Here is a 13244-nt window from a genome sequence, read left to right as displayed (position 1 = left end):
TCCCAATTTCTCTAATCAGGTACTACACTTCATCATTGATAAACGGAAAGCTAATCTAAGACAGACCAGTCGTTCAATCAATACATTATTTGACCAACTAAGTGCTTATAATCATGTAGAAGGGCTGGAAAGCCTAACCTCAAACATTCTCTATAGGCTAAAAGAACAAGAAAAATAAAAAAATGTGCAAATTTGCAAGGGATAACATCCCCAGCTCTGATACGCGGAATACGGATATTTCAGAAATACAGGGGAGGCTGAATAGCTCCATTAATAATAATTTTATTACGTTGGATGAGTACGATGGATCCCCAACTGAGATTTCGGATACATCGCTAGTTTTTTCTACGTATTCCAATTCTACCCAGTATACACCAGTTTCAACTCGCACAGGTAATCACGGGAGATCTCAACCTAGTAATTCACCGAGGGAAGTGAATCCCCTTGAGGTTTCCCAATACACTGAAAGCCCACTGCCAACACCAGCAGTTCCAATAGAACAATCAACTATTCCTACCACCAACAGATATTCCCATCTCTCAACGTTGGTTGAGGAACCGATTGCTACCAGAGACTGGGAACAGTCGACTCCGTCGACCAATGCTCAGCCCCATAAACAAATTCCTAGCAGAAGAAATTCTGCTCTCCCTAATCTAATCAGACAGCCCAATTCGTATGCGAAACAGGTCCAAAAGACTAACCATGTACGGCCTAGGTTTCATAATCAATCAAATACCAATAAAATAACGAAACCTAGAACACAATTACCTATCAATAAGGATTTTTTTTGCATTCCAAACAAAAAACAAAAAGAGGTAAAAGAGGTGGGACATTCTCCCAAAAGAAAATAAATAAAGGTACTGACAACCAGCAACATGCACAAAAAATTTTTAAGTTAAGTTCTCATCAACTTACTCCAAATGAGGCATCACTACTTCAAAAGGGCCTCAAATTTGCCCCATCAGCTAATCCTAAGCCATTTAATCTATTTATTAGTATCAAAAAATACCTACGGAATCTGGCTCTTAAAAAGTATTTCCTTAAGAAGGGTGATAATCCTTCAACAACTACTTATACTATAGGTTCAGAATTCATTCATACCGGCCTTTCTTTACCCTCCTCATTCAATCCTTTGAATGAATATTCCAATTCATTCAAAACTTTCGAAACTCTGGTATCAACAGATATAAGGAAACTAGCTAACAAAAATAACCGCAAAATGCGATATATGACACACAACTTAACAGCTGGTGAAAAAGATTCTATTATTAGTCTGCAGGCAAACAAAAACTTGATCATTCGTCCTGCAGACAAAGGCGGGGGAATCGTAATTATGGATCACATTATGTATCACAATGAATCCATGAGGTTACTAGGTGATCTTGTCACTTATAAACAAATCTCCGCAGATCCAACAAAATCATTTCTTAATAAACTCAATTCTCTAGCTCTTAAAGGTAAATCTTTAGGCATTCTAACAAAAAAAGTGTATCAGTTTATTAATAACAAAACGCCATCAATAGCAGTATTTTATCACATTCCCAAAGTTCATAAAAATGCAGTAAATCCACCAGGCAGGCCTATTATATCAGGCATAAATTGCCTTACAGCCAACTTATCTAAATATGTGGATAACCATCTACAAAAATGTATGTCCTTGCTGCCAGCTTATTTAAAAGATACCACTCACACTTTGCATGTCCTGGAACCATTGGAGTGGAATGACAATTTTATTTTAGCAACTCTGGACATTAAATCATTATATACGGTCATTGACCCTTCTAAAGGTCAGGCGGCAGCACAATTTTTTCTTGACGCTTTAAAAACTTACAAACCTCTACAGATCCAATTCTTCCTTGACAGTATTGACTTTATCATGAAACACAACTATTTCACGTACGAAAACTAGTTCTATATTCAGACCCACGGCACCGCGATGGGCACGAGATTCGCGCCTAGTTTCGCAAACATCTATGTAGGCATGTGGGAACATGAACATATTTACAGCAATGGTACATTACATAAGAATATAAAATTATGGCGCCGTTTCATTGATGATATTTTGTTCATTTGGGACGGCCCATTATCAGACCTTAATTTATTCATTTCTAGATTAAACATCAATGATTTTGGTCTGGAGTTTACACCCACGGTTAGTAGATCCAACAAATTTTTTGGACTTAAGCATTTGTATTGAACAAGGCAAATTAATTACAAAAAGCTACCATAAAGAGGTAGACTCCAACAGTTATATTCATACTAGTAGTTGCCATCTACCCACATGGCTAATTAATATTCCAAAAAGCCAGTATATGCGAATTAGACGTAATTGTACAAACACTATTGACTATCAAAAGGAAACACAATATTTAACCAATCAATTTGTAGCCAAAGGGTATGATATAGAGCTTCTCAATAGGACCAGGCAGGAGGTAAAATCCATGCCAAGATCTCCTCTGATCCACAAACCTCCCACAGTTGATAACCCACCTACTATCCAAGAACAAATTCAAAATTTACCCATTATTACTCAGTTTCATGCAGGCCATAAGGTATTTAACAAAATCATATGTAAACATTGGTCACATTTACAGGGAGACAAGTATGTAGGCGACTTGCTTCCCAAAAGACCTCGGTTCGTGTACACTAAAGCGCAAAATTTAGGCCTATTATTGGCGCCCACGACTAAAATGCGCAGTTCTATTAATCATGTCCACCAATTAGCTCGGTCAAGTTCAAACCTACCAGGCTTTCAATCATGTGGGAAGTGTGTTTGTTGCATCAGAACAGCAACGTCTAAACAATTACATAATCATTTCACGGATTCATCTAACAATAATACTTATTATATCCAAGATAGCATTTCGTGTCAAACATCAGGCGTTATTTATATTTTAAAATGTCCCTGTGGTGAGATTTATGTAGGGAGAACTAAGAGACCCCTTCAGGTTAGGATTAAGGAGCATCTAGATAATATTAGAAAAGGCTATAAGGGACATCCATTATCCCGTCACTTTTTGGATACTCAATCGATCGTGCAAAGGAGTTTCCTTTTTGGGCATTCAAATAGTTCGGTCAAACCCAAGAAGGGGCGACTACCTTAAAGCAATGTCCCGGGTAGAATCCAGGTGGATCTACACTCTGGACAGTCTGGCCCCAAAGGGCCTCAATCATGAAATTGAGCTGTATGCATTCTAGCCCCCTCCTTTTTTTCCCTCCCCCCATATTATTATAGATCATAATTTTAGACATGGTTTTATACAATCCCCCAAGATGACAAATTTTTTTATCTTTTAGTACACTCAAATGGTGTTTTATTCACGTATAATTTTTTCAGTTCTTAGTGATCCATATTTTTTATATTTTATAAGATATATGGAAGGGAAAGAGGAAAAAGGATAGAAAGGAAAAAAGAAAGAAAAAGATGGAAATTGAAGAAAAGAAGAAAGAAGAAAGAAAGAAGAGGGAGAAAGAAAGGGAAAGGGGAGAAAGGAGAAAAAAAAAAAAAAAAAAAAAAAAAAAAGAGAAGGAGAAAAGGAAAGAAAAATCCCTGATACAATAAGAGCAGGAATTAAAACTTTTTTTTTTTTTTTTTGTATTAACACCTAAGTATATCTCATTTATTGGAATCAATTTGGTAGGAGGATATGGTACTAATCATAATCATGCCATTATGCTGAATAAAGACCCCAATATCGTGCATTTATTTGGCCATCATGTAAGCCTATGAACCCTTCGAGTATAATGAAACAAACATCTAAAGAGGCACCTCATCGGTAGATTTTGGGCTTTGGCACATTTTCATTGTCATTTTTTAAACTGATTTTTTATACACAATTTTAATAACACTTTTTATACATTTATATAAAGGTTATGTTTTATTTTTATTTTTTCACTTTTTAATTCTCATAAGGAATTTTTGGACCAAATAGGGTTAAAATTTAACCCATCTCTGTAGCACATTGGTAATGATAGGGTCCCGCAATCATGTAGTTACATGTAGACACACCAGTACTTTGTACTACATCTAATTAAGTCACTCAATCAGGCATTTGGGTCAGGTGATCACTTAATTCAGGCTCAGTCTGCTATAAATTGACGGTCTGCACACTAATAGGCACAACCCTGATGAAGAGAGTAGCTATCTCTCGAAACATGTCGGTATTGTGCTGCCTTTGAGCCACCGTCTTACCCCCAGTGTGACGTCACGCTAGCCCTGCCCCATCACACGCCGAGTCCCTCAGCGTTGCTCTCGGCCGGAGCACGCGAGGCAACGGCGGTCTCCACGTCCATACGGATTAGCAGCAGCAGCCCCAGCCCCCACGCTGAGCACCCAAGCCTGCCTCACTGAGCACTGGCCCTGCAAGTAAGTGCACCAGAATTAAACACCTTGTTCCACTAGTGGGCACATGCTGTCACTAACGCTCACTCACTTTGCAGGAACTGTGCCATCATTTGTTTTGCACAGGATTAATCATTCTGACCTCGCCTGTTGAAATTGGCATGCAGTAAGGTCAGCATTCAGTTATCATCTCAAACATCTATTTATCCCCCTCTTTTTTTTTTTCTTTTCAACTATTATATTTTTTACATCAGAAACAGGCTGCAACATTCCAATCTTAATACTTGGCAATGGCTACATTTACAGCATATATTTTATATGGTTCTGATATCCTTAAGTGAGTAAATCAAGATTAGTTCATATTTTATTTTATTTATTTTTTTTCCCTCTGTAACACACTAACGGGCTCACCCCCATTTAACCCTATATTATCTACTCAGCAGTTTTGGCATCCAAATATATACATCTATGACAAGGTGAATAGTCTCAGAATACTGCTATACATCCACCACCACGTGATTTTTTTCACACACCAGCAAGTAAGTACTCAGTTATATTATTTTTTTCAGTTCCCAGTATAGCGCGGTGTATTTCTTTTCTTATTAAATGATTTACATTTTTCAATAGTTGAGTTTTTTTGATGACACAGCCCCTTTAAAATCGAGAAAAAACTAGCAGAGCGAAATGGTTATCACTTCCCTCCTTAGGCCGGGGTCACACTTGCAACTGCAATGCGAGAAACTCGTGCGAGTCTCTCACATCAATACCCAGCACTGCCGCCGGCGGTTCGGACCAGAGCTGTCAGCTGCATAGAAATACATGCAGCCGCACATTCCGGTCCCGAGTGGCGGCAGTGCTGGGTATTGATGCGAGAGTTTCTTGCATTGCAGTTGCAAGTCTGACCGGGGTAACAGCGCATGCATCTCCGACAAAGGGTTAAGCAGACTTATTTATATAGCACCATTAATTCCATGGAGCTGTACATGAGAAGGGGTTACATAAAAAGTTATAGATATCCTTAACAGTAAACAAATTTACAATGACAGACTGGTACAGAGGGGAGGGGACCCTGTCCTTGCGGACTTACATTCTATGGGATAATGGGAGAAGAGAAAAGGTTGGGGGTGCAGCAGCTCGGGTGGTGGTGAGGCGGCAGAATGATTATTGCAGGCTTTCCTGAAAAGATGGGTTTTCAGGTTCCGTTTGAAGGATCCGAGGGTGGTAGATAACCGGACGTGTTGAGGCATGGCATTCCAGAGGATGGGTGATAGTCGGGAGAAATCTTGGAGGCGGTTGTGTGATGAACGAATAAGTGTGGAGGAGAGTAGGAGGTCTTAGGAGAATCGAAGAGTATGTGAGGGAAGATATTGGGAGATTAGTTCAGAGATATATGGAGGAGACGGTGTGGATGGCTTTGTAGGTCAGTGTTGGTAGTTTGAACTGGATTCGTTGGGGAATTGGGGGCCAGTGGAGGGATTTGCAGAGAGGAGGGACAGGGGAGTAGCAAGGAGAGAGGTGGATTAGTCAGGCAGCAGAGTTGAGGACAGACTGGAGTGGTGCAAGAGAGTTAGCACGGAGGCCACAGAGGAGAGTGTTGCAGTAGTCAAGGCGGGAGATTATGAGGACATGTACAAGAGTTTTAGTAGATTGAGGGCTGAGAAAGGGACGGATTCTGGAAATATTTTTGAGCTGGAGGCGACAGGAGGTGGCGAGAGTTTGGACGTGTGGTTTGAAGGACAGGGCAGAGTCGAGAGTTACTCTGAAGCAGCAGATTTCAGGTGCACGAGATCGTGATGCAGTTTACCATAATAGATAGGGTAGGGAAGATATGTGAGATGGAGGAAAGATAATGAGTTCAGTTTTGTCTACGTTGAGTTTTAGGAAGCGAGAAGTGAAAAAAGGAGGATATGGCTGATAGACACTCCGGGATTCTGGACAGCAGAGAGGTGACATCTGGGCCAGAGGTAGATTGTGGATTTAGTTCTTACACAGAAAATCAGCAAAAACACAAAAGTATAATATAAACTTTATTTTCTTTATAAACTGGTTGTAATTCCAGATTTCCAGATCAACAAACCCCCCCAAAAAAAAAGGAAAAAGAAAGGTGGGTTGGCAGTTGAACAATTTCTGCAGCAGCTCCTGGTTCAGGAGCGCATGGGGAATACTCCATAAGGACACTCACTCAAGGCATGAAAGCAAACCATACAGCAAGGCAGAGATGAAAACTGGAAAAATATATTGTTCATTAATGATGCATAAAAACTAAGCAATTAAAAATATTTTGTGTAAGTTACTTTAGACACTTACCATGGCTGATTGATGCAAAAAACCAAGCCAATGGAAGAAACGCTGTATATTAGAGCTATCATTGTAGGCTTCTTAATAGCTCATTGTGTGGCTTTATATCACAGTAGTATGGCCCCAGAGCAGGCCGCATTTTTGATAATCCAAATTAAAATTGACTGACTCACTACTGACCAAGTGGATGACAAATGGAGCTGATTATTGGCAAGTGACCCATAATGACCAAGCTTCAATCAGTGCCGAAGCCTGGACTCCAATTCATAGAGCCAAATATGAAACTAAATTAACCAAAATCCAAATTAAGGATTAGCTTATGTGTAGCTACACTAAAGTCAATTGTATAAACAGCAGAATAAGGCTGCAATATATTTTGAATCTGCATACAATAAAAAAAAAAAAAAAATGCAGTGAAACAAAAAAAAGCTACATACACAACCCTAAAGAAAAGGCAAATGGAAACAAAATCATTAAAAGTTCTGAAGCCTAAGAGACTGTACCGTTTTGTTACTTGACAGATACAAATAGAGTTCGAAAGGATTACACCTCAGATGCATGGTGGGGAAAGACATCACAAGCTCTAAAATAACGAAGGCTCCAATACCCTGCAGAAAACACCTCTCAGAAGTGAAGGTTTCACGTCGCCAACGTTATTTGAGTGCACACAGTACCATCATAAAATTAAAAAAAACAAAAAAACCATACCATAGAACTTCACAAAGCATGAAATTATTATTGTACCTGAAATCAAAGGTTGCAGCAAGCAATAATTCAAACATATTTCCTGTACTTCAGAATCAGGTGATCTAGAAATGTCCTATAAACCAATTTAAAGCAGAATTGCACAACTGGTGTCTGCGAAGTGGCCTACAACTGCCAGGTACCACTAATAAGTCATCCTCCATACAAAGGATTCTTTCATGTTCTGGAGGCCTCATGATGACAAAAGGTAGCATACAACACTTTTACATAGCATGGAAAAACTGAATTGACACCAAGTCAGTCTTCATAACTGGTGCCAACAGTCAGATCCTAGGGAACCTTGTGAGAGCACACCAATTCAACTAAAGTAAGACATAAAAGACAGAAGGGAGAAGAGAATCCTGGCTGTCCTCAGCACCACAGAAGCACTATATTGCAGTCAAGGTTCTTTGATGATCTTAAATCACAGAATCTGAAAAATATTAGCACAATTGGATGCCATATCTGATCTTCCTATGAACAAAAAGGGGAAAAAAAAAAAAAAGGGGGAAAGAAAAAAAACAAAAAACACCCATAACCATGTAAACCAAAGTGTGACACATTACCATTTTAAACCGTTTCAAAGGTGGCCTTACACCTTAACTATCCAACGGCTATTCTTGCTGACTCCCCAACTTAGCCAAGTATGCATGTATTATCAATGGGGAGAAATTAGTAAGCTGCTACCAATCTACTCTGACAGCAACTTCCTTTGACCGGGGTCACACTTGTTAAAGACTTGAACGAGTCTCGCGTCTCAATACCCGGCACTTCTGCCGGCAATCGGACCGGAGCGCTCAGCTGCATAGAAATACATGCAGCTGCACACTCCGGTCCAGAGTTCCGGCGGCAGTGCCGGGTATTGAGACGAGAGACTCGTGCAAGTTTCTCGCAAGTGTTGCCCAATCCTTTGCTCACTGAAAGGTCAGGGTATTTTGACATCAAAATGCCAGATTCTTTTACTCCCTGACATGAAGGGAGTACACATTAGTCAGCCATTCTTGGGGCAATCCCGAGTTCGGCAGATGCTCATTACCGTTAACGCCATCTGGTGATGAAGTGCTTCCGCAGTATCCGGCTTTATTCATACAGATGCATGAGTATTTTATGCGAAAAACCACAAATCGAATCCGAGCAGTAAAACCATTACCATGCTTTCCGCTGATCGGTTTCAGTTCTGTTCCAGGCATGAAATATTCAACGGTGTGACTGAAGCTTTTTTCCCTTAATTAAAAGGATAGCCATTAGTGGCACTGCTGTCAGCTAGCCGATAGAAAAGAGGATGCCGGTGGCCATAATTAAATTTTGGAGAAATATCTAAAGATTTTGCACACCAAGAAGTTACAACCTCCTAAAATTGGCAGGTCATTGGGGCTAAAGGCAATTATTAGTGAGTCACTTCATGGTATAAACAATCACAAAAATTAAAAACACACTAAAACAATATGTTTGCAAATCAAATATTCCCCATTGTGTGCATAGCAGACAGACACAGCTCATAGCCACCACCAGAGTACTCAGATGAAGCCAAAGTGAACTTTAGATCTCCTGCTACCACACACACAGCACACACATAGATTTGGCAGGAGTTGAAGAATTTTGAGAGCTGGAACCCATTTTCTTGTCGGACATAAAAATATTTAGAGTATGCAGAAATCGTACCCTGGAAAACTCCATGCAAAACTCTAGGCTGTGTCCTTGGTTCCATAGCTCATCCAGGTGAGAAATCGTCATTTAGCAGCACGTTCATTCTACTCCAGTTCTCCTTAACGCATGTAATAGAAGTCTAAAACCATTTAGGAGCAAAAGCGTTATAGTTCTGATATTTTATTGGCTGCGGCTCCGTATTCATTTACCATGTAAACATGAAAATGTCAGGCAATGATCTGCTGCTTGTACGGGGCCACTTATCTCCATTATAGGAAATGTTCTGCTTCATTGTCAAAAAATTCTGAAAAATTACCAGGGAGAAAAAAAAGGAAAAACCAAAAAAAAAAAAGATTGGCATAAGGCCTTCTATAGCCGGCACAAGCAGAAGAGTGTGGGGATAAACACTCCAAAGGCCACCAGTATTGGAAACATGAGGCTGCTGTTGTCTGAGGCATAAGGGTTAGGAGTGCGAGGACCAGACTGCACACTTTTCTTGGTGTTCTTCCTTGTACTAGGACTTTCCTCCTCTTCATCTTCCTCATCCTCTTCTTTTTTCTCTAGACCAGGATGAGGCTCCAGCTTTGGAACGTCTAAGAACATTAAAGAAAAAAACGAAAAGATACATTAGTTTATATGATCAAAGAGGAGGGCAATGTTCACTTTTGTCATTTTTTTTCCCCCTTTGTTTTTTAACAAAGTGAAAATATCCAATCCAAAGAGAAGATTTTACCCTCTAGTTTCTGCTCGCCGTCCAAGACCTGTTTTATCCCATAAGATAAATTAACCACAATTTAACCCCAATAAAGAAACAGTTTCAGATGTGTAACTGGGTTCCACTGGAATGCTCAGGGGCGCAGCGGGAATATAAGAAGAGCAAAGACTGACTTGATGACCGGTCCTCTTTAAATATAGAACACAAATCTACAGTTTTCTAATTAATCAACCATCGACATGCTTGAGTACAAAAATAGAAACGTATGGCAATGTATACAGTGCAAAGTGAAAATGGACTAAGGATACATTACATTAGCAAACCTCAAATCATATGATACAACTGGATCTGGAGTTTGCATATGAACCATTACCAATGCAATCTCCTAAAGAGAGGATTGATCATACCCATTAGCGCTTTGCTTTGGCTAGTGTATGCAGACCTGTCCACATACTATGCTGCCATTAAACAGAGGGACATGTCTGACTGTAGGTACTCTACGTAACATGCAACTCATTTCTAAGATACACAGTGGCACAGACATTGAGCTTATTTAGCCTCTGCGATTTCCTTTCTCCATGAACAAGTGATGACTCGGTCTTAAAGAGAACCTGTCATCAGGGTTATGCAGATTTAAGTAACAGTATGACCAAAATGGCGCTGGTATACAGATTCAAAGAGGATGTCCGCTACATCGTATAAAGCCCCCAATGGATTTACACCTTTTAACTAAGTATTTTTGTAGATACCATCTGCTGCTATATGTGCCTGTTAGCGGTGCCATCATGTGACCCCATATAAAAAAAGTCAACACGTGCATTTTACACAACATTTTTCCTAAGGCGAGAAAGTTATGTGTACACTAGCCGTGACATCATACCCCCGTCCCACTGGTGTGCAAAAGCCAAAAGTTGCAACATTTTTGTGCGACTTGGCCTGGTGCAGACTTTCCAAAGCGATTCACTACAGAATTCTGGCATGATCACTTTGATAAATCCGGTATTCCTGCTCAAAGCAGAGTTGGCGCAGTGTCCGGTCGTGCAGTTCTTATTGCTCTGTGGTATTTCTCATAAAATGATCATGTTGAAACCCCAATTACTGTCCTGCGCTGCAATGTGAGAACAGCAGCCTGACAACAGCCATGTGCAATTCTGTGAAATAGCAAAAAATGATTAATCATGGAAATGATGACAGGCATACAAGTCTCCTCATGAACTCACCGTCTACTGTTCCTTTCATAAGGTATAGAGCACACACTTTGGGATTATCGTAATATCCCTAAGAAAAAAAACAAAAATAAGAATTCTGTAATCAAAGAATTATTGTCCTGACGAGAATTATTTTAAGAAATTCTTTATTCAAGATAACATCTTGAAAACATTAATCCCCTTCAAATTCCTGTCCCACTCGATGATATGCACTTGTCCCCTGTTTTTTATATTCTTCTGAATACTGTTAAGTGCCTGCAGTTATTTTTATTAACCTCTTCTACGTCAAAAACATTTTCCCTTTGGGTTCTTCTTCATTCTTGGGAAGAAGAAGTTGCAGGGGGATAGGTAGGGCGAGTAAGGAGGGTCGGCAAACCATCATCATGCCTTTTTGCCCCAAAAAATGGCAGCTAGAAGGCTGTGATCATACATTGTAGCCAGAATGGTTCATGCTGCAAAAACAGAATGAAAGATAAAATAAATACAACCGAATCCCTAAGCTAAGGTACGTTACCTTTACAAACTCCACATTGAGCTTCCCTGTAAATGTGGACACTTCCCCTTGGACAGTGAGTTTTCCCTTCTTGATAACGACGGGAATGATCTCATCATGTGCTGTGCTGTGTCCCACACGGTCAAATATGTCCAGATCTTTCACTACATTATGTCCATTGACACGTACATCAAACACCTGAGGAAAGCACAGCAGAAATAGGAGGCATCAGTGTCACTCACCTGCTCAGGTGACATGCCATCTGCTAGGAGGCGTCCCAGCTCCCATGGGAGGGGACAGTGGGGAACATGACACCCTTACCTTCTGCTGGGACTGCGCAAAGTACACCTCGGCAAACTTCAGCACTAGGACATAGTCGCCCTCTTCCCTGATCGGAATCTCGTAGCCAAAGCTGTCTTCATTATATCTCTCGGTCTGGTACAGGATCTGGTCCTCTGGGACGGAGCGGAGAATCGGCAGCTTCAAGCCATAGTCAGATGCTGATTTTGGAAAGGGGGGGGGGGGAAATAAAAAAAAAAAGTGGGAATTCAGTGATGGTCAGAAGATACGTCATAGGCAGAGTCAGGATTATTAAAGTCATATAGTGGTTACTGAACACGGCCATAATCACACAGTCCGGTCAGCAGCCTAAAGATCGCATGACATGCAAATATCCAGAGGGGAAGCCGGCACGCTCTACGGAAAGGGGAACGGACCGCTACTGGCGCACACAGTGTAAGACGGATTCTGAGCGCCACGTTATGGGAATCGCACAGCTCGGTGGTGGTGAACATACACGACAGTGCCTGAAGATCACAGACGGGCAGGTGGCATCGCTGGCACGAGGGTCCTATGGCGAGGCCACGTAGCGGGGGGCATGATGTGTGCGGCCCACGTCCCTGCAGCCACAGACGGCTCACCTTACAGTGTGGGCACAGCTGTAGTGTCACCTGCGGCATTGAGTCCCTCTCCGGCCGCAGTCCACTCACCTCTGCCCACTCTGCCCTCCAGCGGGTCCTTCCGGTAGTGGATGCCGTGCACGTCCACATGGGCCTCGCCCCCAGCATTGACAGCCCAGATCACCTTGTCACCCAGGCCAGCTTCTGCTCCCGCCAGCAGGGCGAGCGCGGCGACCAGCAGCAGAGCGGCCACTGGGCCCCGGACTGTTCCGCCAGGCATGTCCGTATCGGCAGAGGCCAGCGGCTGGCAGTGGCGCGCACAGGGACCCGAGATCCGGCCGGGCTCTGTCCTGAAGGCAGCGCGTCCCCTTACCGAGCCCCCGCGGCCGCCCCGCACTTCGCCGCCGCTGGCAGCTCGCACATTTCATTCACTCTCACCAAAGGGTCACTCGAACTTGCTCAGCTCTTTCGCGAGCCAATCCCGGGGGCTTCCTCCTGGCACCGGCCGGGAAAAGCATGTGATTGGTGGAGAAAAGGAGTAGAAGTACGTGCTACACGTGATAAATAGAGGAACGAGCCAATCTGCAGCGAACACTGGGCACAGGGGCGGGGCGTCGGGGACGGGGTTTGCCTGACGCGAAGAAACCGGTTGGTCCGGTTGTATGAGGCGGAAGTGAGTCAGGCTTCCGGGTCCAGGCGCCGTGACAAGAGACGCAGGTGCCGGTTAGGGGACCGAATTAAAGGGATGTTACATGTTGGGGGTTTTACTGAGCGGGAGGCAGCGAAATGTGACTGTAACACTAAGTCTATGGATAGCAATCCCGTCAGCCAATCAGTGAGCTCCAGCGCTACCACCCGCTAGGCATGCTGGGACGAGCTTGCCGGACGGGATGCTTTC

At 42.2% G+C, this 13244-nt stretch overlaps 1 protein-coding gene across 1 annotated transcript; it reads right to left on the bottom strand.

Moving 5' to 3' along the window:
- Positions 1-6356: 6356 nt before the first annotated feature.
- MLEC (malectin) lies at positions 6357-12890 on the bottom strand. The gene is made up of 5 exons (XM_073582764.1): positions 12437-12890; positions 11769-11947; positions 11469-11645; positions 10967-11024; positions 6357-9624 (listed from the first exon to the last, which is right to left on the bottom strand). The coding sequence occupies exons 1-5, from the start codon at positions 12624-12626 to the stop codon at positions 9401-9403; spliced, it is 828 nt and encodes a 275-aa protein (XP_073438865.1). The 5' UTR covers positions 12627-12890; the 3' UTR covers positions 6357-9400.
- Between the last annotated feature and the right edge of the window lie 354 nt (positions 12891-13244).

Source organism: Dendrobates tinctorius, unplaced genomic scaffold, assembly GCF_039654945.1.
Source record: "Dendrobates tinctorius isolate UK_male_01 unplaced genomic scaffold, ASM3965494v1 ptg000073l, whole genome shotgun sequence".
NCBI lineage: Eukaryota > Metazoa > Chordata > Amphibia > Anura > Dendrobatidae > Dendrobates > Dendrobates tinctorius.
Note: the sequence above shows the minus strand (reverse complement) of the source record. Positions and strands in the feature narration are given on the sequence as shown.

Bases quoted from the DNA above. Each gene is read 5' to 3' on its own strand.
- MLEC (XM_073582764.1), bottom strand. From the start codon at position 12,626: ATGCCTGGCGGAACAGTCCGGGGCCCAGTGGCCGCTCTGCTGCTGGTC. The intron at 11,948-12,436 runs GTGAGTGGACTG...TTCCAAAATCAG, and splicing joins GGAGGGCAGAGTGGGCAGAG to CATCTGACTATGGCTTGAAG. The intron at 11,646-11,768 runs GTAAGGGTGTCA...TGCTTTCCTCAG, and splicing joins TTGCGCAGTCCCAGCAGAAG to GTGTTTGATGTACGTGTCAA.